This window comes from Trachurus japonicus, chromosome 20, assembly GCF_045865225.1.
Source record: "Trachurus japonicus isolate A0001 chromosome 20, Traja_1.0".
Lineage (NCBI taxonomy): Eukaryota > Metazoa > Chordata > Actinopteri > Carangiformes > Carangidae > Trachurus > Trachurus japonicus.
The window spans coordinates 4,230,143-4,257,587 of record NC_140926.1 but is presented as its reverse complement, the minus strand read 5'-3'; the positions used below and the strand labels follow the sequence as shown (position 1 = coordinate 4,257,587).

The window sequence follows — 27,445 nt, the reverse complement described above, 5'->3', positions numbered from 1 at the left end:
AGTTCCTGTAGTGGAAATGCCCCTACGGTCACATTAGAATCCATAGAGAGACACGGAGATCTTGTGAACTTCATCATAAAGGCCCGGGAATTGAACACAGAAGCTTCTATACTGTAGCTGGAAAGCCACTGTGCCACTGTGCCGCCCTGTGACCTCGACCTCGACATCTCTGTGCAGATTTTGTTCTGCACAAGAGATGAAAAACTTTATCGTTGAAAGAGCCAGAGACGCATAAAGTTTAGTATTCAGGTGCAGTTTGACTTTGCAGCTTCAGTTCCCTTTGGGTTTTGTAGCTTTGTGTGTAAAACTTTGTGTGTATCCATATAGGTCTGTAGCAGTGTGTCTGTGTGTGTGTGTGCCATTTAAACTTTGCTGCTGTAAAAACGTGAGTCACCTTCCCATCCTTCCTCCTCCTCCTCCTCCTCCTCCTGCTCCACCTTTCCCTTTCATTTCCCTCCACATCATCCCTTCTCTCTGGACGTTTCACCTCCTATCCCATGCAGCTGTGTAACGCGAACCGAGACGTTAACTTACTCGCCGCTGCAGGTTTGGTTACTAAAGCAGGAACACTAATGAGAGCGGAGCGGTGGGATTGATGTCTCCTCTGTATCATCTTGTCATCTCGCTCACAGTGACATTGCAGGAGGAAAGGGGGAGCAGACAGGACAGGACAGGTGTGATGGATGAGCAGGTGTGCACCGAGCATCTGACATTTAGGTTTAAATCAGATTTACATCCGGTCACCAGTCGTCTCCTTTTGTTCGTCCTATCAGCTGCTGTCACTCTGAACTCACACACTGAAGTTTGACACTTGGGAATAAAAAAACAACAATAATCTGGACTGGAGAATTTAAACAGACACTAAATATCTTCTTTAAGCCGAGCTGTTCAGTGCATAAACAGCAGCAGTGTCACTTTCAGTTTGGAGGATAAACGTCAAACTCTGGTTAAAGACGCTGAGGAATTTTGCCGACGTCGCTGTTTCCTGCTGAAGTCGGGGATTCCACTCTGGACACATCGTCCTGAAATCACAGCCGGTTAGCTCTCTAAACTGCCCCCTCCCTCCCACTCCCTCTCTCTTATTGCCCCCCCCACCCCTTCAGGTCCTTTCTCTCCCTCTGGTCTTTTCCTCAGACACAACTTTGCCCGATCTGCACTCGAATGCGTCGTGACATCTGCACTTTGATGGCTCCTCGTGGCCATGTTGTCGTGGAGTTTCACACAGATGGATAAAAATAAACCCCGTGAGGAGGAGGAGGAGGAGGAGGAGGAGGGTGGGACAGCTGAGGGAGGAGGAGAGGAGGGGGGGTTAGGGTTCACACTCACACTTGTAAACTTGTATTTATGTGTGTGCACATCTGTCTGCAGATGTGTTTGAAGTATCGGTGAAGTGTTGTTGCCCTGAAACGACCTTAAACAGAAACAGATGATCCCTTTAATCTCTTTTTCGTCACTTTCTGAACCCGACGGCTCCGACGCTGATGATGTGTGAGTCTGACGTGTGTGTGTGTGTGTGTATGTGTGCAGCCTGCAGGAGGTCAGAAGGTCGTTTGATCAGAGCGATAGAGACGAGAAGAGAGAGAACTGATTGATCTGAATCATATAAAAGCGTTGTGTGAGTCTGAGTCTGAGCTGAACCTCCACAGTCTGACACTTGAACTCAGCTTTGATAAACAGATCTGGGGGTAAACACAGCTGGAGGTTCCCACAGCTGCTGCTCACACTGACTGAACCCCCCTCACTCACCCCTCCTACACCCCCCTCCCCCTCCCTCCTCCCCTCCATCCTCTCAGATATTTGGTTTAATGAGCAGCGGTGAAGCGTGACGACCCCGAGACGCTCCGCTTCTCTTCACACTCACTAAACAACTTCTCCCAAGTTCACCACTGTAAATTAGAGAGAGTCGTCGTCGAGGAGGAGGAGTTAATCTGTCTGACAGGGCCGGCCCAGCTGTGAAAAGTTAATACATAAACACACACACACACACAAACACACACACTTTATTCTGCAGACTCGTCTTTATGAAACTCCCAAACCGCAGCAGTTGAGATAAGAGACGTGAGCCGGTGTCTAGACGCCGCGGTGGTTTAACACAACACGCTGAAGCAGCAGCTGATGTGTTTTTCTTCCTTTATCTGTGTTTTTTTTTTTTTTTAAATGATGGAGCATCTTCACCGCTGCTTCGCTGACTCGTCATCATTATGTGTCCAAACGCAGCGAGTGAAGGAAAAATAACCAGATAATTAAAGTTTGATAATTATCCACTGAATTATTGAGAGGTATTGTTGCATCAGTGTGAACGAAACAGCAGCACATTAATACATAAACAGTTGCTCAATTACCAAAACCATAAACACTGGAATATTTCTCTCTCTTTAAAGGGATAGTTCAACATTTTGGCAAATTGGCCCATTGCCATAATCCCTATAGTCATAGCAGTAGGTTCGTTACCTTTAATTGTCGGTGCAAGCTATTTTTAGAACGGCGGAGCAGAGCCGCGAGCTGCTCAGACCTACGCTACGGAGGCTCATTATGGGATTTCTTGGTTTCCCTCATCAAACTCATCAAATACACAATCTAACAACTCCACAACGCTCTGGTGGACAAGTTATGACCTGCACATTCACCACGCTATGAGATAATAACACAACGTTACCACACAGAGTTGTTTTAGAGGTAAATGCAGAGACTGTTGATGAAAAACTGTCCCTGAAGGCAACACGAATCAGCGGTTTTGCATGAATTTCCCTCTATTTCCCTCCATAGCGTAGCTCTGAGCAGCTCACGGCTCTGCTCCGCTGTTCTAAAAATAGCTTGCACCGACAATTAAAGGTAACAAACCTACTGCTATGACTATAGGGATTATGGCAATGGGCCAATTTGCCAAAATGTTGAACTATCCCTTTAATAAATAAATGTTATTTATCTGCGAGAGTTTTCTATCTGACAGAAATTACAGATAGAAGGAGGGAGATCACATCGTCTGTGAGAGACGGTTTAATCATCAGCACATAAATAAGAGTCAGCAGCAGCAGCAGCAGCAGCAGCAGCAGCAGCAGCAGCAGCAGCAGCAGCAGCAGCAGGGCCAGAGGAGGTGAAGGAGAGACAGAGGAATGGAGGGAGGGATGGATGGGTAGAGGGGGCAGAGATGGGGCAGAGATGGGGGTGATAATGAAAGTGGAGAGGAAGGAGGGAAGATGAAAAGTGTGAGTGAGAGTCAGAGAGAGATGGAAAAAGAAAATAAATAAAAAAGTAGATAAGGGAAATGAAAAAGTGTCGGGAGAAGAAAGGAAAAGGAAGGTGAAGCAGGAGGCAGGACGAATGAGAAGTGTCAGAGCTGCTGACTCCGTGGAAGACGGAGATGGAGAGGTGGAGCGGTGGAGCGGATGCTACCGGACAGAGGACAGAGGACAGAGGACAGAGCCAAGCAGGCGATTAAAGAAGAAGAAGAAAAAAAGGGAGGTGTGGGGATGGAATTAGAAAAGAAGAAAGATTTCATCAGGTCGAGGAAAGAGCAGAGAAGAAAAATAGGAGTGAAGAGACGGAGGTGAAGGACGAGACTTTCTGTCGTTCTCACACATCTCTGTTGCATCTCATGTTATCAGTTATTAGGAGTGTGTGTCTGTGTGTGTGTTGAATACAAATGTTCCTGTCGTCTCCACCAGTTGTGTTTTACTATTTAACCTCCTGACCTGGAGCTGCTTCAGCTTTTTCTACAATTAATTTCTGACTTGTTTCCACATGGCTGGCAGACAGCAGACAGGGAGGGAGCTGCAGCCAAACAGGAACAATTATCACTTTATTTAAAGCCCCAGTATGTAACTTATTTGGCTTTTTATGATCAAAAATCAAACATGTCTTTCATAAATCCGTATTTCACTGAAGGTGAATCACAGCCGCATACAAATGAAAGCTTTCTGGTTCCTTAGAATGAGTTGTTACAAGTCGTTACAAATACATAAGTGGGCGACGCACCGAACCGAGGCGGCCATGTTGCATCGTGACCGTAGGTAACCACGGAAACTGAGCGGAGCTGTGGGCTCGGCCTGTTAAAACTGTCACCACTGTGTAGTGTGAGGAAGGACGGAGGCACCGGTGTTGCATTCAGGTGCAGTCAGGCAGACGGCCGTCAGCGGCAAACCAACCGGATGTCATTTTACTCCACCAGAGAAAGACGGTAAAACAATACCACATCACCATGACAACATGTTGTCACGCCTCGTGCTGGTGGACCACTTGTTTACATAGAAGCTTGTTTATCCTGTTACATGTCTGACGTCTGCCCGATTTCACGTGAATGCAACATCAAGAATACGTTCAGATATGCAACCGCACTGCTAGATGGGGGGAATTCCTACGCAATATACCTTTAAGAATAAATACGTCCTGTCTGCTCCAAAGAGAGAAAGAGGAGGGTGGGGGGAGGTTTATAATAACCATCCATCTTCTGTTGGGTGTGAAGCTGCTTCTCTTCCTGTCTCCAGTAGTTGGAGAGCTGATGATGATTCACCTGGAGGAGCTGCTGGTGCTGTAATAGATTACACCTCGTACTAGTTATATAAGTCATGCACGATGTGACACATCTGCAGCCACCTCTGGCTGAAATACTGCTGCTGTTAGTCAGCTGGGTGTGTGTGTGTGTGTGTGTGTGTGTGTGTGTGTGTGTGTGTGTGTGTGTGTGTGAGCACCGTGCACCGCGGTGAAAGTCAGTCAGAAGTCACTTCTGATTTTTGTCACTAGTTCAGTTTTTTTCCTTTTTTTCTTCCTCCTGCAGCTCTGTGTGTGTGTGTGTGTGTGTGTGTGTGTGTCTGTGTGTGTGTGTGTGTGTGTGTGTGTGTGTGTGTGTGTGTGTGTGTGTGTGTGTGTGATTCTATTAGGCAGACACACACACACACACACACACACACACACACACACGGTGCTAATGCCTCTTTAGACTGATTCCTTCCTGCTCTCATCCAGGGCGACGCTGGAATACATTACTGCAAGTAAAGCTACTTAGAGCCGCAGCATAATACCCCCATCTCATTCCTGGTGTGTGTTTGTGTTCAATGTGTTTGTGTGTGTATGTGTATGTGTGTGCGTGTGTGTGGCAGAAGACGGAGCAAAGGCATCCATCCATCCGTGTGTGTGTGTGTGTGATTGGAATATGCTTATATGCACTTCTGTGGTCACTTGTGAAACAAAGCCGTCGTGTCAGGGTCGATGACACAGAGAGGAGATGTGACATGAATCATGGCTGCTCAGTGTGTGTGTGTGATTGTGTGTGTAAGACTATATATAAGTGTGTATGCATTCTATACATCCAGATCAAGTGTGTGTGTATGTGTGTGTGTGCCTGCGAGGGAAACCTTAAGAGAATCAGTGCCTTCAGAACAGTTCATCGTCCTCAGTGGCTCTATAACGCATTAGTTTATCATGTTTAGATTTAACTGTTTAACTATATCCATACTGGTTATGAGGTTTCCTCCTGCAGGGAAGTGATGTCATAAAGCCGAGACAGGAGGGAAGCCGTGATGTTTTTTCAACGCACCTCTTCTTGTTTTTGTTTTTATGATGTAAAAACCAAAGTTGAAGTTATGGACGTTGTGTTATTATAGTTGACTAAAACTGAAAATAAGACTGAAACTAAAACTAGCAGTGAAAAAATAATATAGTATAGTAGTAATGACCATTTCTCCAAAAACAAGAACTAAATAAAAACTACAATGAACAATGTAAAACTAACTGAAACTAAAGTAGAGTCAGATAACATCAGATTAGTTGTAGTTTTCTTGTCTAAAGCTGCAGGAAGAAAAGGCCACAGCTCGATATGAGACGACTTGGAGTACGATACGACCCCCAGGTAGATAAGAGTGACTGGAACCTGATGGGGACTGATGGGAAACATTATGGGATGAAACTAAAAGGGAAAAATCCCACTAATGTGGAAGTTCATCTTAAGAGGTCTGACAGAGGTTTTCTCCTAAAACCTGAAAAACTAAGACTAAATGAAAAACTAAAAACTACTGTAGTCAATTCCTCAAAAATAAAAACTAAATACAATTTTAAAACTATAATAACTTTGGTCTGAAGTAGAAATAAAGTTTGTGTTGGACTCGTGAGAGATCAGTTCAGCGATCAGCACCACAGCTGGAGCACAGCTGGTTGCATCCAGCTGCATCTGCATTAGAGCTGCTGTGTCTGTGTCTGTCTGCTGTTGACCGACCATGTGTCCTCTGTCCCTCTCCGTGTCCAGGTTCTGTCTCTGGGTGCAGACGTGCTGCCCGAGTACAAGCTCCAGGCTCCTCGCATCCACAAGTGGACGGTGCTGCACTACAGCCCCTTCAAGGCCGTGTGGGACTGGCTCATCCTGCTGCTGGTCATCTACACCGCCATCCTCACGCCGTACTCTGCCGCCTTCCTCCTCAACGACCACGTGAGCCTTATTTTTTTCTATTTTTACTTTTTTTTTGAGTATTTTTTGGTCTTACATTATAAAAACATGCAGAACTGTTTAGAAACAAATAGTGTTTCGTCTTTTAACCTTTAATAGCACTTTGTCACCTCATTAACACGTCAGTCAGGAAGGTAATTTCACAATAAAAGCCCACTACACTGCAAAAACTCAAAATCTCACCAAGAATATTTGTCTTATTTCCAGTCAAAAATGTAATTTCTAGTCAAAACAAATCTCATTATACGATAAGAAGACTCATCACATTAAAAAGCGGCTTGTTTTTAGACATGTTTTACTTCTTTCAAGCATATTTTTACTTGAAATAAGTAGAAAAATCTGATAGTGGAGCAAGTTTTTCTTTCATATTACAAGCACAAAAAACTGCTTTCGCTGGCAGATTTTTCTACTTATTTCAAGTGAAAATTAGTTTGAAACGAGTTCACTTTTAGGTGATGAGTCTTATTTTAAGTGAAAAGAGTTTAGTTTTGACTAGAAATGAGACATTTCGACAAGAAATAAGACAAATATTCTTGGAAAGATTTTGAGTTTTTGCAGTGCACCAGCAACGTTTTGTTCCTGCAGCAAATGACCGAGCATCTGCTGGGAAAAACTTTAAATAAAATAAAAAAACACACACTGATAAACAGTAGCAACAACACACACACACCACACACAGAGAGGATTTCCACAGCTCTGAAGACTCAGAGCAGATAAGTGGAGACGGAGGACAAAGTGTCCTCATGTTTCGTCTACATACAAACTGACTGTACGTATGCAAATGACCGTTAAACCTTTAATACTCGTCTGTTTTCAAGAGGTAGTCGCACGCAACTCCTCTATTTATAGACACATAGATTATTTCTCCTCTACTGTCGTCTATTATTCTCTCAATCCTCTCTTCTTCCTCCTCTCCTCTCCTCTCCTCTCCTCTCCTCTCCTCTCCCCTTCTTCTTCCTCCTCCTCTCCTCTCCTTTCCTCTTCCTCCTCCTGTCTTCTTCTCCTTCCTCCTCCTCTCCTTCCTCTCCTCTCCTCTCCTTCCTCTCCCCTTCTTCTTCCCTCTCCTCTCCTCTCCTTCCTCTCCCCTCTTTTCCTCCTCCTCTCCTCTCCCCTCTTTTCCTCCTCCTCTCCTCTCCTCTCCTGCCACCTCCTCTCCTCTCCTTCCTCTCCCCTTCTTCTTCCTCTCCTCTCCTCTCCTCTCCTCTCCCCTCCCCCCTTCTTCTTCCTCCTCCTCTCCTCTCCTCTCCTCTCCTCTCCTCTCCTCTCCTCTCCTCTCCTCTCCTCTCCTCTCCTCTCCTCTCCTCTCCTCTCCCCTTCTTCTTCCTCCTCCTCTCGTCTCCTCTCCTTTCCTCTCCCCTTCTACTTCCTCCTCCTCTCCTCTCCTCTCCTCTCCTCTCCTCTCCTCTCCTCTCCTCTCCTCTCCTCTCCTCTCCTCTCCTCTCCTCTCCTCTCCTCTCCTTCCTCTCCCCTCTTTTCCTCCTCCTCTCCTCTCCCCTCTTTTCCTCCTCCTCTCCTCTCCTCTCCTGCCACCTCCTCTCCTCTCCTTCCTCTCCCCTTCTTCCTCCTCTCCTCTCCTCTCCTCTCCTCTCCTCCTCTTCTTCTTCCTCCTCCTCTCCTCTCCCCTTCTTCTTCCTCCTCCTCTCCTCTCCCCTTCCTCTTCCTCTTCCTCCTCCTCCCCCCACAGGAGGAGGTTGCCATGCAGAGTTGTGGTTACTCCTGCTCTCCTCTCAACGTGGTCGACCTCATCGTGGACATCATGTTCATCATCGACATCCTCATCAACTTCAGGTCAGATTTTAAAACACACATGAATAAATAATAAATCGTAGTATTGATTGATTACGTAAAGTACTGTGAGTAACTCTGTTCTCTTTTTCCTCTCAGGACGACGTACGTGAACGTTAACGACGAGGTGGTGAGTCACCCGGTGCGAATCGCCGTCCACTACTTCAAAGGCTGGTTCCTCATCGACATGGTGGCCGCGATTCCCTTCGACCTGCTCATCTATCGCAACGGAGAGGAGGTACACGAAGAGGCGGAGGGAGAGAAGGTTGGCTCTGTGTTTACTGCACAGAAAGTTTAGAAAGTAGTCGTAGTAGTAGTAGCAGAGAGAGAGTTGACATCATGTCTGCAGAACAAACTGAGAGATCGGGAGAGGAGGGGGAGGAGGAGAGGAGACAGGGAGGTGGAGAGATGGGAATTAAGAAGAAGACAGAGAGAGAGAGGTGGTTTAGTTTGTGTTTCATAATTTAATTGTCTCCGTGGGGAAGCTGATGTGCGGCGAGCCGTGGTGCAGCGTCAAAATAAAACATGTCTGCCACACGTCACGCTGAGCAGCCGACGACATGATAATAAACCGAGGAGCCAATCAAGCAAGTTGTTAGTCTGACGGCTCCTAATGCAGTTTGAAGTCATTATTATAAACATGCAGCAGTAAAGTTGTTGTTGGACACACTGTAACTTGGAAACTTTACATGCATATTTATATATATGGGTCAGTGACAAATAAAAAGTTGTTTTAGCTAAATGAAAATAAATAATTGTTAAATGTACATTGGTTTTATGTCATTTCAAATGACATTTTAACTTTTCTTTTTAACAATAATAAGACTGAAGCCCCTGGAAATGTCAAATGGTGTAACCACAAAAGAATAATGAATATTAAATATCTTATCCACCTACAGTGGCTTTAAGTGCACTTATAAAAAGTATACTTTCTTCTAAAAACATTAAATTTAATTACTGTGTTTCTATATTTGAATTTTAATGCATTTTAGCAACACCAGGCAGGATGTATCCCAAAAAAAACACCACTTTTTTCTAGATAAAGTGACAAATTATGTAAAATTTGTTAAAAAAACATATATATAATAGAGTTTCATTGAAAAAAAAAGTGAATTACATTTATTCTGCATTTGAGTCCAGATTTATTTTCCCTGTGTATAATCCAATTTTTATGAAAATATACCGGTTACATCACTTGACATTGGGTTGCATGACGTCATTGACCCATATACACACTGTATTAAAGTGAACTTCAGTGATGTGTTTTTGTTTTTTTTGTTCTGCCATTAAGTCTGAGAACTCACAAGACTCAAGAATCAACTGTTTTGTCTCTTGTCGTGCTTCAAGTTAGAAAAATCTACCTACATTACCCATAATGCAACCCGATAGGATCTCTTATAATCTCTAACTTCCTTCGAGCTCCACACCTCCAGTTCCCTGCAGAGCTTCATACACTGAGCGTTGCTGAACCTGTAGAGTAAAAACCAGCAGAACTTCCCTTTAAATCTTCACTTATATAGATTAAAGTAAAGAAACGATGGAGCGATGGAGGTCAGAGGAAGTCTATGTGTGGTTGTTCCCGTCCTCTGAGGACACTTCCCACATAATGAGGATGGGAAGCAGCGAGGCCGAGGTTGATGGAGTCTCTCTCTCCACAGCTCGGGCTTTAAAACGCTTCTATAAGTGACGGGCAGCGTGTACAGTAAAGTAATAAAAATGTTATTTATAGTAATTAAACCACGCAGCGAGTCAGTCCACCGACATGATGGATGTGGAAACTCCCCCCCCCCCCCCCGGCCTTCAAGTGTCTGAGGGGAGAAAAAGCTCTGCCAAGGTTCACTTCATTGATGCCGCCCGTCCGTAAAGAGGCCGACACGCGGCCGGCGAGCCAAGAAAGTGAAAGTGGAGCTTTTCCTCAGCGGTGACTGTTATTTACTGCGAGGACACACACACACAGAGAGCCCGAGCCGAGCCGAGCCGAAGCCGGCGCTCTGCCAACGCCGTAATCGCCCCGGTTACTTATTTGTTGTACAGACACGAAGGGAGGAGGGGGGAGGGGAGGAAGTGACAGCACAGGGATGGATGGATGGGAGGACGAGGCCACGGCTGCACCACCTGTCTCTGTGTGTGTGTGTGTGTGTCACATGTTCGACAGCACTGCAAAAACTCAAATATCTTGCCAATATTACCTTATTTCTAGTGAAAATGTCATTTCTAGCCAAAACAAATCTCATTCTACTTAAAATAAGACTCATCACCCAAAAATGTACTTGTTTTTAGATCATTAGATCATTTTCACTTGTTTCAAACAAATGTTCACTTGAAATAAGTTAAAAAAAAACTGACAGTGGGGCAAGTTTTTCTTCCTTATTACGAGCGCAAAAAACTTCCTTTTACTGGCAGATTTTTCTACTTATTTCAAATGAAAATTTGTTTGAAACAAGTGAAAATGATCTAAAAACAAGTTCATTTTTAGGTGATGAGTCTTATTTTAAGTGGAAAGAGATTAGTTTTGACCAGAAATTAGACATTTTGACAAGAAATAAGACAAATATTCTTGGAAAGATTTTGAATTTTTGCAGTGTGAACACTGTGAGGTGTGTGTGTGTGATATCCGATCCGAGCTGTACTAACCTTTAACACCTCGTTGTTCCACCTTTTTGATCTCTGCTTCTATCAGACCACCACTCTGATTGGCCTGTTGAAAACCGCTCGTCTCCTGCGATTGGTCCGCGTGGCCAGGAAGCTGGATCGCTACTCGGAGTACGGCGCCGCTGTCCTCTTCCTCCTCATGTGTACCTTCGCCCTCATCGCTCACTGGCTGGCCTGCATCTGGTACAGTTACACAGGAAGTGACGCGTGAATGCTGTTGTGTCAAATCAAAACGTTAAATCTTTATTTCTCGTTTCAAAATCTCAGAATCAGTCGTAATCAAAACTGTTTGTAACAACATGAGTCTAAGCTACGTTCAGTAATTCTCTTTGCTTATCTAATAATAACTGTGACTGTCAGTAATGATCGTACATGTAACTGTGGTCGTTTCCTCCAGGTACGCCATCGGTAGCGTGGAGAGGAACGGGTCCATCGGCTGGCTGCACACGCTGGGCGACCAGTTAGGAAAACACTTCAACGACTCCATCCCAGGTGCAGAATTTAAACCGGTTAAAGGGATTGTTCAACATTTTGGGCGAATTGGCCCATTGCCCTAATCCCTATAGTCATAGCAGTAGGTTTGTTAACCTTTAATTGTCGGTGCAAGCTATTTTTAGAGCGGCGGAGCAGAGCCATGAGCTGCTCAGAGCTACGCTACGGAGGCTCATGGGATTTCTTGGTTTCCCTCATCAAACTCATCAAATACACAATCCAACAACTCCACAACGCTCTGGTGGACAAGTTGTGACCTGCACATTCACCACGCTATGAGATAATAACACAACGTTACCAGACAGAGTTGTTTTAGAGGGGAATGCAGAGACTGCTGCTGAAAAACTGCCCCCGACGGGAACATGCATCAGCGGTTTCGCATGAATTTACCTCTTTTTACCTCCTTTTTATTCTAAAAATAGCTTGCACCGACAATTAAAGGTAACGAACCTACTCCTAAGACTATAGGGATTATGGCGATGGGCCAATTTGCCAAAATGTTGAACTATCCCTTTACTGTAAAGTCTGAACTGGTTTAGTTTCCAGTCTTAAACGATTTAAAGGTCCAATAGTTTTATTTTGAAGGGCTGATCCTTGGAAAGATCATAAAAAAAAACATCTCAGTGTAGTTTTCCATCTCTGGAGATCGGTGTCAGCCAATCAGAAGAGAGGAGGCTCTGAGTCTCTCTTCTGATTCGCTGACTGTTTTCTGAGTGACCTAATGAAAAATAGAGCAGATCTCAGAATAAAACACTCAGAGAAACCAAATCCTCCAAGTGTTTATGGATGGTGGGTCCAGGTGAGGGGTGTGGCTTGCTTGTGACATCACAAAGTTACAGGAAGTCTTAACACCTGGTTTAATATATGAGATATTTACTAGAGAGATTATAATAAATTGAAATGAAACACATGCTTCTTGTTAAAGGATCTTTTCATGACGTCTGTTGAACCTCTGTGAACTTTTCCCTCCAGGTTCAGGACCTTCTATCAAAGACAAGTACGTCACAGCTCTGTACTTCACCTTCAGCAGTTTGACCAGCGTCGGCTTTGGAAACGTTTCCCCGAACACCAACTCTGAGAAGATCTTCTCCATCTGCGTCATGCTCATAGGATGTAAGTCTGCACCGCGGTCACATGACACACAGGAAGTGGCTTCACATCTGTACACAGCTCATAATACAGCAGAGATAAACCATTGCAGTCAGATTAAAAGTACAAAATTATTGTTGTAATAACTTGCAGCTGTCAAGATGATGAAGCCGCTGTTCTGCTTTTTATTGGATGTTAAAAATATACGATCGTATCAGACATTAGTTGTAATAAAAACCAGATCTCACTCACAACTTCCTGCTTTTCTCAAACGCAACTTCAGCTTCTAATCAGCTCAACAGGGACGGCTTCAACTAGACTCTACTGTTGTTTACTGTTAAATCACACTGAGGTTTCATTTATTTTATTCCCTCATATATTATTCCTCTTGTAGTTAGATCATATTTATATTTCTGAGAGCACATCAATGAATTACTATTTAATAAACTCCGTCAGAGCAGCTCTGTGGGAGGTTTTGACCTCACTGATCATTAAAAAAATGAAAGATTGACAGGTTAGAGTAATTCTCAGTCTAAAAAGTAACAAGTTATGATCATGAAATAAAAAAGAAACCTAAATCTGTATTTTAGGGGAAGGCTGAAGACTTTTTCCCGGCATCTGTTTTTATTTTTACCGTCGTCTTCCTTCAGACAGTTTGACGAGACAGAGGCTTTTAACCAACGCAGTATTAAATTGTTCTAAAACGGAGAGAGCACTAAGTACAACGAGCATTAAAACGTTTGTACAGATCAATTTGTGTGTGTCCTTTGTGACACGACACACAAACACACATATACACACATACACATAAATAGCTATAGCAGTGGAGTGGGTGATGTGGACAGTGATGGCAGCTGACAGAGGTCGAGAGGTCGTCAGGATTCGACGTGACAACAGGACAAAACACGACACAAAACACTCTGTCCTCTACAGACAAAAGTCTTTAGTGTCAGTCCAACTCCTCTGTCTGTGTCTCTGTCTGTGATGCAGTCGACTGGAAAACACAAACTATCGTCATAGAACATTTTGAAATGAAGTGTAGGAGCGATAAAAAGATGTGACTGTTTTCAGAGGATAATCAGACGCAGCCTCTCGCTCTCTTCTGATGGAGATGTGTTAAAGTCTCCTATTGTTAAAGTCTCCTATTGACCATATTCACAACGTCGCCATCTTTCCTTACGTCGTCACTCGGGGTGGTTAAACAAACCGTAGAACTGCTGCGTCCCCGGCTGCAAGTCGTACAAACATCAGGAGTCTGATAAACTGTTTTCCTTTCATCACTTCCTGGTTGATAGAAATTTAAGGAAGGCACAGGTTGTTAACGTCCCACATCTCAAGAGGGAAACTCATCTGGGTGACACCGAACAGCGCAATGAATGGAGACTTTCCCAAAAATCTTAGAAAAGGTCTCAACAGATGGATTAGCAGAAAGTGCAAAGCACAAATGGAAGAGAAGAAACCGTGTACCCTTCGTTCTTTCGTGTAATTTGCAGAAACCACATTTTAAATATTTTCGTTTTTTGTTTTCGCAAAAAAAACAGACTCATTTTTCTTTTTCTTCTATTTTGAAAAAATACAGAAAAATGAAAGAACGAAGGGTATATGGATTGAGAAGATTCCCTGTATTATTTTGTGCCAAGTGTCTTCTGTGATTGGTTCATTTAAATCTGTCTCTCATTTATTTTTGTGGAAGCATCAAGACCAAAGTTATGAGAGTACAGGATTTCATATATAGTAGTATTAGCAATTTATTGTTATATTGGGTTGCAGCAGATCACACATGGTATTTCATCTATTAAACAACACAACATAAATAGTTTGACAAAGAAACTATCAATAAGAACCAGATGTTAGTCTCAGTCTTAACTTGATCAGGCCATATATATTTATTTTTTTATTTAACTTTTATTTTGACAGGGTAGATCCATTGAGAGTGAGCTCTCTGTTTCAAGGACGCACTGTAGCAGCACAAAAAACATCAATACAACACAGTAAAAGTACAGGCGTAAAGACAAGGAGTAGTAAAAAGACTAAATGAAGCAAGTGCAAGTCTGAGTCTGAGCCCCCAATACTGTGGTGAGAAGTAGATTTTTGAAATCCTCAAGTGAGATAAGTCTATCGATTTTCAGTGAGTTTTGTAATTTGTTCCATCGGTGTGGGGCAGACTGTAGAAGGAGAAGGCAGTTTTTCCTAATTCTGAGTTTGTGTAAGGGAGGTGGAGTCTGATGTGGGTAGGGAGACCTGTAGACAACATGTTATCAATAAGCATAAGGACATTATAGCATTTGCTACTTTGCTTGCCCGCCGAAGGTAATACGCCGAAGTAATGTCTTTCATAAACAAACTTAGAACTCTCCCCGATAACTCATGAATCCACTGGTGCTACATCCTGAAGGGTGATGCATGATGTTGCACAGCAAACACGGCCTCCTCATTTATTCTCAAACTTGATTGTCAAATTAACTACTTCCACTTTTTTTCTTTTCTTTCTGTTAATTTCTTCTTTCTATATGTTGAATGATACCTTTACCTGTCAAGATCATAACCTTTATTTATTTATATTCTTCTCTTTGTACCTTGTTTTCAATAAAAAGGGAGACCTGTAGAGCGAGAATTTAAAATTGAAGTTAAATACGGGGGGAGCATTCTGAGTATTGCTTTGTAGATGAATATATTGGTGCTTATAGTTTGTTTTCAACATGTCTTTATTCTCTCCTCCTCCGAACCTGCAGCCCTCATGTACGCCAGCATCTTTGGGAACGTGTCGGCCATCATCCAGCGGTTGTACTCGGGGACGGCGCGCTACCACACCCAGATGCTGCGCGTGCGCGAGTTCATCCGCTTCCACCAGATCCCCAACCCGCTGCGCCAGCGGCTGGAGGAATACTTCCAACACGCCTGGTCCTACACCAACGGCATCGACATGAACGCCGTGAGTAGTGGCGCTCACAACGCACACATCCTCACCCAATCCCTTCCCAATGTGTGTGTTTTGTGTGTGTGTTAATCAATGAGTGAGTGATGATGGCGCATGAATACACACATGTACACACACGAAGGCTAGTGGAGTATTTTGAGCCTGCGTTGTACGTTAATAGGACGAATCGAAGACTTGTTCTCAGCATGCATGGTCCGACACCGTCAGAGAGAATAGGACTAATGTGAGTAAATGATACACACACACACACACACACACACATGCACACACATGCACACACACATAAAGACACACACAAACAGACTCAAACTTGTGCAAGTAAATAGTTTGAAGTCTTTGCAACATGCATGGACCAACTCCAGTTTGTTCTCATGCATGAAGGCTGATTAACTCTTTTCCTACACACACACACACACACACACACACACACACACAGACACACACACAAACACAGACACACACACTGTCTACACTCCACAGTGTGTATTTGCACATAAAAGAAACATGGATGACTTCATAACACAAATGAGATGTGCTGATCACCAACAATAGACACATCCCACACACATATACATACACACAAACCAACACACACACACAGAGTGAGTCTGACCTGCCAATGCACACACATACACACACACAGACACACACACCATGCATGCTCATGCTCACACACACATGTAGTGGATTGACAGACTGCTCTCTACATGCTTGTTGTGTGTCGACCTCGGCCTGACCTGTGTGAGTCACAGTGTGTAGCATGGTGCTGCATGCACACACACACACACACACACACACACACACACACACACACACACACACAGACACACACACACACCTTCTGTTCTGCAGTGACATGAGAGTTTTACCTCAGATGTGACACATGCATGCAACCACGGGTACACACACACACACACACACACAGTAACGTACACATGTCAACGCTGGCGACCTGCTGATGTGAACACTGAACACTGTGCATGAGTCAGTGGCTGTCGTCCCTCTCATCTTTTATATTTATAGCCGATCATGTGCAGCACATGTCAAACACTTATATTAAAACTATAAGTGTCTTTCAGCTTTTTATTTGTCGACGCTGATGGTTTTATTTTTTGCAGATTTTCCCTGCGTGGTTCAGGAAGCTGCTCCACGCTGCCAGCTCTCTGCTAAAAATACCTTCTTTTTTTGCTTATAACATCAGGAAGCCTCCAAATATTTAATATTTAAATTTTCTGGTCGGAGCCCAATCAGCCGCTCATTATTGTCTGTGCAAAGAGGAAAATCTGTTTTGGAGGCAAAGTGCTGCTGTGAGCACGATGTTCCATCAGTAAAGGAAAAAAAAACTAAAAAAAAAAAAGCCCAACCCAGTTTGGTTTCAGTGTAATAAGTGAAGCATTGAATTTGATGAGCATCCATGGGAACGTGTTCTGCAGCGTCGGCCTCATTATGCTGCTGCTCCGTGAGAGGCCCAGTGAAGTGCAGTGTGCAGACTGGATTAGAGGACGTTTACAGTAATGATCATTGTGAGTGGAGAGAGAATGAGATCCTCCGTCTGTCTGAGACTGAGTCAATCAGCTGAGATCTCTTCATTACGGAGGAAGACGAAGAGCTGATGAGAGAGAGACTGAAAGTGCTGCAGCATTTAACTGTACAATACGTCTGTGCCATTTGCCTGTGGATTACTGAGTCTGAGTCTCAGGTTGCTCTTTTTTACAGCCGACCTTTGACCTCTATGTGTGTATGTGTGATTATCTGGGACTTAGGGCTGGTCCACACACAGCTGTTCCTCTTGTCGTTCATCTGACAGTATAGATCTGTGTTTGTTAAAGCTGAAGGTCTCTCCTCCTCTGTGTCTCTAACCCTCCTCTCCTCCATGTGCATTTGTTTTCAATGAGAAATCAATCCATGCAGCGGTGGATAACGTTATTTATCATCTACCATGTTACCATGTGTATATTTGTGTAGTCTTATCTGTCATCAACAAGGTTCCTGCAGAAAATCCTGCACAGTTGAATCCAACCGAGGCTCCACCAGCTCGTGTTTCACTCACACTGTTACTGTAACTCCAGACTGTGAACGCTGCAGAAATGAATGAAGGGCACTGTACCTGAACGCGTCACACTGTGTATTCAGACACATACACAGAACAACAGCATAGAGAATAGACAGAGAATATAAATGAGTTTACCTGCAGAGACGTGTTCACCTCAGTGGAACAAACAGAAGATTGGAACGACCAGCGTCGGTGACGGTCGGACACTAAGATGTTTAGTTCTTCATGCAGAATCTTATTTTTTGCTTTGCACCGCTCCTGTGCTTCATGGTAGGAAATACCCAAACACTTTACTTGAATAGGTATTCATAAGATGGACATAACACTGTCATAACCATGACATAACAGCTGTCATAAACATCAGTGAATACTTATGACAGCTGTGGTTAAGTGTCATTCGGTAAGTTATGTCACTTTTAATGCAAAGTTGACATTGTTTGAGATGTTTTTGTTCTGACAACTTGACATAAAGACAATTTAAACTGTCATAGCAGACCTAATTGCCAAACTTTAAAAGTTATGTCAAGTTCTCATAACAAGGAACATCTCAAACAATGTCAACTTTGCATCAAAAGTGACATAACTTACCGAATGACACTTAACCACAGCTGTCATAAGTATTCATTGATGGTTATGACAGCTGTTGTGTCATGGTTATGACAGTTTTATGTCAATCTTATGAATACCTATTCAAGTAAAGTGTTACCCAAACTTTTTGCTCAGAGATGATGGGGAATCTCTGGTTATGTGTTTGGTAATGGACCAGCAGGGGGCGCTGCCTGCAGGAAAAACCTCAGTCAGCCGGTTGAGGTTGAATCATGTGCGAACCATGAATGAAGGAGATCTTGCGTCAGTCCATTCAGGAGAAGTTGGAAATATTCCACAGGATAATTGAAGGAACTTTGAGGCTTTTTATTTTTTATTTTTTCCACAAGTGTAGGCTACAGCTGCTGCAGTCGTACGCCGCCGCCGCCGCCGCCGCCCGAGGTCACGATGACACGCTGCTTCACTACAGTCACACTCTCTCTCTCTCTGTGGTCGGGAGTTTAGTTTGTCACAAGTTATCTGTGATGCTGAAGTGGAAAAACACGAGCCGGGTCTGACTAAACCCTTCACAGTGTTAAAAGACCCGGTCTGACCTCCTAGTAGCGCCGGAGGAGACGCCAGGGTTCAACCTCTGGGCATCAGGAACATCTGGACTGAGATTATTAGAGATTAAATTAATAATTATTGAGTTGTTTCAGTAAAACTATAAAGAGCCAACCTGCCTGGAGACAATTAGTTCAAAAGACAGACTCATAAATCCATCAAAGGGACCAGACGCAGAGTTGATTCAAGTCTGCAGGCTGAAGAAACTTTCTCTGCATCTTGTTTTCTTTGGGGGATAAAGATGAAACATCACATTAATCTACAGTGAAATCTGTACAGTGTGTTTTAATGTGGTTGTTAAACTTCCTCAGTTCCATTTCATTTCGTTTTGGTTTGATTCAGTTCCATCAGATAACGACCAGAGTTGCATAAAGTTTGTCCTGGGAAACTTTCTTGTACGTCGTTCATAAATTATGAAAACGTTCCTGAGTCATTAAACTCAGAATTCATGTTTCTTGGCAAATGCTCGACAACTGGGATATTTTTGGAGCAAGAAACAGAGAGAGAGAGAAAACCTGTTGTTTTACAGGACGTCATCTCACTAGAAACACATGAAGCGTCAGCAGCAGCAGCAGCAGCAGCAGCAGCAGCACAGACGTGAACTTTACCGATCGCTGTGAGCGCAGTCAGGACGGAGCAGGAGGTTTGTTCACTAATTCATCTGCAGTTTGTGCTGCCAACACGTCGCTGTGATGTGAGCAGACAGCTGGAGCCAGCAGCCGCCCAGCAGGGAGACGACTCCACACACACACACACACAGATCAGTCAGAGATGTCCAGCGCCTCACATCTCGTAGCCAGAGAAGACGTAAACACACACACACACACATCTCAGATCAGTGCAGAGTCAGCAAACCGATCCAGGAGCTGCCTCAGCTGGGTCACGTCTAACTCAGGAAAACTTCTCTCTGCAGTGGATTTCTACACAAGCAGCTCTGTTCAAAAACATTTGATGCAGATGTGCTGCAGATGTTTACTAGAAAATATGAAGTAGAAAATTCATTGAGCAGGCGCCCCATATGCAGAGGCTACAGTCCTGGCTGCAAGAAGCCCAAAAAATATACTCTACTCACGAAAAGTTAGGGATATTTGACAAGAATCTCCCTATTAAAAGTTCATACTACAGTGATATTCTATCATGAAAGCCTTTTGAGTAGAAGGATGCAATGGTCATTTCTTTATCTCAAACAAAAGCTAACAACAGTGGTGGCTATAGCAGCACAACACAAATCTCAATGTCTCAATAACTTGATCAATTTGATCAAAGTGTTGTCTTGGTGGAGAGGAGAGGAGAGGGAGAGAGAAGAGGACTGTCTACAAACTGTCATTGAACGGTGCTTGTGATGTTTGTGGTTAATCACCTTGTTAGAGAACAGCATGTTATTCAATAAGGACTGAAACACTGAACAATTGGACATGTGCATTCAAAAGTTTAGAGAAGGTGAAATGAAGTTCACCTGTAAAGGTTATAGTGCATTTTAGGTGCATTCTGAAATTTAACCCAAAAGCCAAACATCCCTAACTTTTTGTGAGTAGTGTATTTAAAAAAAAGAAAGAAAAGAAAATGTGTTTAGTCTGGTTAGTGCAAGTTAGTCAAGTTGTATCATCATTTGTAACAGTATGAGATTAAAAAAAACACACTCATGTGAGTAGATTGGTTTCTTAAAATAAATATTGAGTAAATAAATAAAGGCAGCATCAATGTATACTGTAAGTGTATCAAGAGTTTAAATAATGAAGGAGGAGGGAGGTTGAAGTGAGGAATCATCAAGAATCGAGTCTGGATACAGTCATGATGGAGAACAAGATGACTGGTTGTCTCTTAGTTTGTTGGACTTCCTGTGCAGCAGCAGGAAATAAAACGCTGATAAAAACGGAGACTTTTCTCTGTGGAGAAGCTGCAACACCCTGCAGATACACATCATGACAGGAGAGCAGCAGCTGAACGCTCCGTTAACACACAGCTGGTGCAGGTGGAGTCGAGCTCAGACTCACCGACCGTCGGCTCTTTGTTCAGGTTGTGTGTCTGTGTCTGTGTTTGTTCCTGGAGCCTCGACACAATCCAACAACAGGCTGGTTGTGTTACAGTACAGGGAGTGATGCTGGGCCACTGTGCAAAACCTTTTTTACAACAGGGTGTTACTATAGCAACTGTGAACAGAGCGTGATAGTGATAGTTTTTCTTTTTTTGTATGTGCTTTTCTAACATCGGTGGAAAATTAGGAATTTTTCTATTTTATCCATTAAAAATCTAAAGGAAAATCACTTTTCTCTCTGAGGTTGGTTTAGATTTGATTTGATTTTAATAAATTGACCCTGGCAAAAACATAAATAAAAAGAATATATATATATAATCCACTCTAAGGGCTTCTCTACTGTAGGTTTCAGTTTGGAGGTTACAGAGAATTTATTCATGTCTCCATGTGTTTGAGCATCGTCTAATGAGACTTTTAAACATTTCATAAGGTGTGTGTGTGTGTGTGTGTGCGTGCGTGTGTGTGTGTGGTCTTTAAACTTTGGGGGGAGATGAAAGGAGCTGATAGGGGAATAAAAATGAAGGTATGAGACAGAAAAGCAGTGAGGGCGACATAAAGACAGGAAGCTAATGGGAAGTGAAGAGCGAGAATAGAGACAAACGACGACAGGAGAAACTGAGAGAGTGTGATGTGATAGTGGGAGTCCTGAGCTGCATCGAACTCATTAAAACTGCACCGCTTCTTCATATTAATTACACTCTGTGGATCCTCTCACACCATCTGAGACCAGCTCTAAAAAAAAAATCAATGTTTTGGTCTTTTAAAGAGAGAAAATCGTCTCCGTCTCTCATTTGGATGTTGATGAATGGACGTGGAGGTGATTAAGTTTTGTCTGGTTGATTTGTGGCCAACGTCCCATGAGTGTTCACCAAAAAAAAAAGCAGTAAAGTCCCAGTTTATTGTTCCTTTTTTAAAGCGTTGCTAATCTGTGACATTTATTTGACATTAGTTTGATGTTCATGGTTTTTATGCACCACAGTGTGACGTATCAACACTGATCTGAAATCTTCCTCTATCGATTCACACGCTTTTTCACTGCAAAAACTCAAAATCTTTTCAAGAATATTTGTCTTATTTCTTGTCAAAATGTCTCTTTTCTAGTCAAAACTAATCTCTTTCCACTTAAAATAAGACTCATCACCTAAAAATTAACTTGTTTTTAGATCATTTTCACTTGTTTCAAACAAATTTTCACTTGAGATAAGAATAAAAATCTGCCAGTGAAAGCAGAGTGCTTGTAATAAGACAGAACTTGAACAAAACTTGATAGTGGAGCCACTATCAGATTTTTCTACTTATTTCATGTGAAAATATGCTTTAAATAAGTAAAAAATGTCTAAAAACAAGCTACGTTTTATGTGATGAGTCTTATTTTAAGTATAATGAGATTTATTTTGACTAGAAATAAGACAAATATTCTTGGTAAAATATTTGAGTTTTTGCAGTGTTCTTCTGCCTCTCGTCTCTTTTTCCCTCTCGTTACTCTGCTGTTTCTCACCTCCTCTCTCTCTTTTTTTTGCTCTTTATTACCCTTCTTCTTCCCTCCTTCTCCATCCGTCTGTCTGTCCGTCCGTCCCCTCGCTCCCCCTCTCCCTCTCCTCTCCTCTCTCCCTCTCCAGGTGCTGAAGGGTTTCCCCGAGTGTCTCCAGGCGGATATCTGCCTCCATCTGAACCGCACGCTGCTGCAGAACTGCAAAGCTTTTAAAGGCTCCACCAAAGGCTGCCTCCGGGCGCTGGCCATGAAGTTCAAGACCACCCACGCCCCCCCGGGGGACACGCTGGTCCACGCCGGGGACGTCCTCACCGCAATCTACTTCATATCCAGGGGCTCCATAGAGATCCTGAGAGGAGACGTGGTGGTCGCCATCTTGGGTAAATAAAATAGAAGTGTTGTAGTCAAGACCACGGAACCCCGAGGCCAGACCAATACCGGACAATTTTCAAGAGCATTACTGTCTTAACCATGTGGCCTGATATTTACATTATTCCTCAGCTAAAAAGAAAACATGATTTTATATAGAATCTAAACCAGAAGACAGAAGAGGCATAATTATAAAAATATTGTTGAATTGCACGTATTTTTCTTGAGAAATCTCATTGTTATAATGTTTCATGAAAGGATAGTTAATGAAATGTAAACATCTTAATAATGTAGCTGTACTTCTTTGCACGAAAGCAGAGAGAACAATTTAGAGTTCTCATTATTTATAGGTTATAAAATGCTTTTATTTTATTGTTCCTGCTCACTTGAGATCAAATTGCGCTGTACTGAACCGAAATGAGTTTGACCCCCCTCTGATCTAAACCATTTTAATGTAAACAAAGATTGAACAGAAGAACACAGCACAGAAGCTGCTGAAGTCTCCTTCCACTGGTGACACTAGTTTTACAGATGGTTACACAAGCAGATACTTTAGTAGTACAACTATTTGAATAATCTTAAAGTTATTGAATTACGGGACAAGACCGAGTAGAAACTTAATCGATTCCGAGACAAGACCAAGACCGTGAAAATGGGTCTTGATCCCATTGAAATCCGGTCTTGGTGGAAAGTATAAACATCGAAGGGTTGGATTTTAATTTGAATATCAACTTAATTCCTTCATTTTGGACCTAAAAGTGTCAGATCTTGATAAATTACTTTTTATTTATGGTTTAGATCTGATTCTCTTCTGTGTTTTCACTGTTAAAGCAAAGTTAAAGTTTTCTTTAGCTGATGTCGCCCTCTGCTGGTGGGAGTAGAGAGTTGCACCTTAAACACAACACACCAGACCAGAACAGAGGAGCTCCATAAGGTTCAACCATCTGCTCATGATGGTTCATTTGCATTTGAGTTGCATCTTACTCACAGATCAGAACAACTCAAAACTGAACTTCCACCACATAGTCACGTCCCAGCAGCGTTTGCTCCAAATCTGTAAAATGTTTTTTTATTTTCTATTCGTTTTCCTCAGGGAAGAACGACATCTTCGGCGAGCCCATCAACCTGTACGCCCGGCCGGGTAAATCCAACGCCGACGTGCGAGCTCTGACCTACTGCGACCTGCACAAGATCCTCAGGGAAGACGTCCTGGAGGTTCTGGACATGTATCCGGAGTTCGCAGACAACTTCTGGAACAACCTGGAAATCACCTTCAACCTCCGAGACGTGAGTTTACACGTCAAACCCGGATGATCTGAAGGTCGCGGATGATCGTTCTGGTGTTAATCATCTGTTATGTTAAGCCACAGAATTAATGCCGAGTCATTGTTTCCTCTCAGACCAACATGATCCCCGGTTCTCCGAGCAGCGACGACTCGTACTGCGGCGGCGGCGGCGGATTCAACAAACTACGGAGACGGAAGTTATCCTTCAGACGACGCACGGAGAAAGGTCACGAATCCCTACGGAGATTAAATTCCTCTCTGATCGTCGATAAACTAAACAAAAATAAAAATCTAACCTTGCAAAACTTCTGTGCAGACGATGCAGACGCTGGAGAAATCAAAAAGTCCCATAAGTCTGTGCGGCGGAGACAGAGGGAGGCAGCTAGCAGCCAGAAGCAGGAGGAGGCGGCGGCCAAGAGGCAGTGGGAGGGGCATCGCAGCTCCATGTCGTCTCACTCCAGCGGTGACGAGGTACGACTCATTAGTCGTTTAGTTTACATGGACACAAATAATAGGAATAAATGCTGATCTGAATAAAACTGTGTCATGTAAACACATCGACAGGCTCATTCAGAAAGAAGTTTCTTACCGATCAAGACGGGTTGTTTATGTCGGTTGAGTTTCCATGATCCATGTAAACGGTTTAAACAGTGGAGTTGGAATTTCCGATCAGATTTTGACTGTGTACACTGCAAAAACTCAGATATCTTACCAAGATTTTGAGTTTTTGCAGTGTAGAAAAAATGCAGATGTGGCTACTGTTTTAACCTGAACACAACACTCCTCCTCCTCCTCCTGCTGCTTTACTGTAATAACATCTGGTTTTACTCGTGTCTCAGGGGGAGGAGTCGGTGGTGACCGGCCTCGCCCCTCCTCCGGTGATGCTGGGGAACCCTCAGGCTCAGGCTCCGCCCCTCAACTTTAACGAGAACTCGGAGACGGACGGAGACCCCAAGACTGGGAACACCTGCAACGCTCTGTCAGGTGAGTGTCCACCTGAGCTGCACGCACACACACACATACACACACACACTGAGTATGTTTGCATGGGAAGATTGAGCGTCTCGTTGGAGTTCTGTCCTTGTCCCAGTTTACATGCAACAGGGAAAATCGTCTTTAACACTAGGTGGCGATATGCGTCATTTCAGCAGGTTAATACAGAGCCCTGTCCCGTTGACTTTTCTGTCACGTAGTAAATAAATGGAAATAAATAACAGAGTTCTCAACTACAGTTCCCGACCGCATGCGCCGGTCTGGGCTAACAACATCTACAAATGACTCAGTTCGGGTCTGGTCAGGCTTTGGGCTTCCTTTTTTTGATTTTTTTTTTATAAAACACATTTTCTCGCTGGTTGCACTGTGTGATATACAATACAATACGAAATACTTGTCAGATCCTTGGAGACACTGGAATAGTGTTTTAAAAATTAAGATGGTGTTTTTTTATCTTGTATTGTATGTGTCTTTGTATTGTCTTCTTTTATTTATAATGGACCCGAGTCTGTAATAAAGATTATCTATCTATCTAATACAATACAATACATTATTATTTATCTAGCACATTTAAAAATACAACCCAAGTTGTCCAAAGTGGTGTACAATAAAAGCACACAACACAAGTAGAACTAATAACAATAAAACTAGATGGGATACAGGTATTGTACAGTAAAAACATGCAATAAAACAGAAGTGAAGAGAGGACGAGTGATGTGTTTTTGCACTGATGCATCAGCCCTGGTGCTTTCTGTTTTGTTTTGGTTTCTATGCCACACTTTGTGTCGTCTCTACTGTTGTGAAGCATACGAGCATTGTCCAGTTTCAGTCAGATTGAGGTGAAAACCTGCAGAAGAAAAACCAGTTTCCAATCATATAATCTTGGGTGTCTTGGACAGATTCAGAGCAGTCTAGTCTGAGTCCGACTAACACATTGATCAGTCGTCCATTTATCGGAGGATTAAAGCTCATAATTAGTTTTTTTTCAGCTGTCATGGTAACGTACTGACTGTGTGTCTTCCTCCAGGTGCGTTCTCAGGTGTGTCCAACATCTTCAGCTTCTGGGGGGAGAGCCGGGGGGGCGGCGGTCAGTACCAGGAAGTACCGAGCTGCAGCCTGGCGTCGCCGCCGCCGCTCAACACGCCCATACACAATCTGAGCCGACAGCAGCGCAACCAGCTGGACACACGTCTGGACCTGCTGCAGAAACAGCTCAACAGGTACCACCGCGTGTGTGTTGTGTAATGTTCAGTGTTTGAGTTTTGCATCAGAAAAAAACGCTGCAGCGCTTGGAGTCAGAGTCTTTGTGTCGGCTCAGATCCAGTGTGTTTTCGCCTCCAGCTGAACACTCACAGGTTTAATGTATATTCGACCCGATGCCTCCTCCGGGTCGGAGCAGGTTCAGGTTCAGGTTCAGGTTTAGGTCTGTGTGTGTCAGACCTGATGATGCAGAGCCGAAGAAAATGAGCAGAATGAGTTTTAATTAGCAGGATGTGAGTCTCAGAGCAGAAGCAAGACGACGCTGGTTGACTGAGGAGATCCTGAGGGGAAAGAGATTTTTAACTGCAGCAAAAAAAAACACACAGAAAGAGAAAGAGATGATTTTATATAGAATCTAAACCAGAAGACAGAAGAGGCATAATTATAAAAAAAATTGTTGAATTGCACATATTTTTCTTGAGAAATCTCAGCTTTGTTATACTGTTTGATGAAAGGATAGTTAATGAAATGTAAACATCTTAATAATGTAGCTGTACTTCTTTCCACGAAAACAAAGGGAACAGTTTAGAGTTCTCATTATTTATAGGTTATAAAATGCTTTTATTTTATTGTTCCTGCTCACTTGAGATCAAATTGCGCTGTACTGAACCAAAATGAGTTTGACCCCCCGATCTAAACCATATTTAATGTAAACAAAGTTTGTATTGAACAGAAGAACACGGCACAGAAGCTGCTGAAGTCTAACCCTAACCCTAAATGGTTTAACACAAGCAGATACTTTAGTACAACTATTTGAATTATCTTAAAGTTATTGAATTACAGGACAAGACCGATTAAAAACTTAATCGATTCCGAGACAAGACCAAGACCCTGAAAATGTGGCCTCAGGACTGGTCTTGGTGGAAAGTATAAACATCGAAGGGTTAAATTTTAATTTGAATATCAAGTTAATTCCTTCATTTTGGACCTGAAAGTGTCAGATCCTGATGAATGACTTCCTCTTTATGGTTTAAATCTGATTCTGTTCTGTGTTTTCACTGTTAGAGTAAAGTTTTGCTGCGGCTGTGTGAGTGTGAACAGAACAGAAGTAAATAAAAAGTGCTGCTGTGTGCAGGTTGGAGAGCCGCATGTCCACCGACATCGGAGCGATCATGCAGCTGCTGCAGAGACAGATGGCTCTGGTTCCTCCGGCCTACAGCGCCGTGTCCACGCCGCCGCAGGTAACAGCACACACACACACACACATGGGGCATGGATGTAGAAGCCTTGCTCTGTCTGTCACACACTCTCTCAACAACACGTCTCCTCCACAGGCCTCTCCCTACCCTCCCGGGCCCGGCCCTGGTCCAGTTCCCGGTCCCGGTCCCGGTCCTGGTCCAGGAGAGATTCTGGTTCAGCCCGTCACGCCTCTGGAGACGGACACGCTGGCGTCTTTATCACAGGTGATGCACATGA

The 27,445-nt window shown here is 43.3% G+C and overlaps 1 protein-coding gene across 2 annotated transcripts in view; it reads left to right on the top strand.

Moving 5' to 3' along the window:
* Positions 1–27,445, top strand: part of kcnh2b (potassium voltage-gated channel, subfamily H (eag-related), member 2b) — a 255,252-nt gene that overhangs the window by 226,286 nt on the left and 1,521 nt on the right. Inside the window, exons 7-22 of one of the 2 annotated variants that reach the window (XM_085763124.1) lie at positions 6,239–6,418; positions 8,121–8,224; positions 8,321–8,459; positions 10,902–11,056; positions 11,271–11,365; positions 12,338–12,478; positions 15,187–15,386; positions 15,553–15,615; positions 22,249–22,501; positions 23,584–23,777; positions 23,891–24,002; positions 24,093–24,247; positions 24,616–24,760; positions 25,797–25,989; positions 27,105–27,210; positions 27,304–27,432. In XM_085763124.1, coding sequence (XP_085619250.1) covers positions 6,239–6,418; positions 8,121–8,224; positions 8,321–8,459; positions 10,902–11,056; positions 11,271–11,365; positions 12,338–12,478; positions 15,187–15,386; positions 15,553–15,615; positions 22,249–22,501; positions 23,584–23,777; positions 23,891–24,002; positions 24,093–24,247; positions 24,616–24,760; positions 25,797–25,989; positions 27,105–27,210; positions 27,304–27,432 — 2,364 coding nt within the window. The remainder of the gene's footprint in view (positions 1–6,238; positions 6,419–8,120; positions 8,225–8,320; positions 8,460–10,901; positions 11,057–11,270; positions 11,366–12,337; positions 12,479–15,186; positions 15,387–15,552; positions 15,616–22,248; positions 22,502–23,583; positions 23,778–23,890; positions 24,003–24,092; positions 24,248–24,615; positions 24,761–25,796; positions 25,990–27,104; positions 27,211–27,303; positions 27,433–27,445) is intronic. The other variant, XM_085763125.1, reaches the window with a different exon arrangement.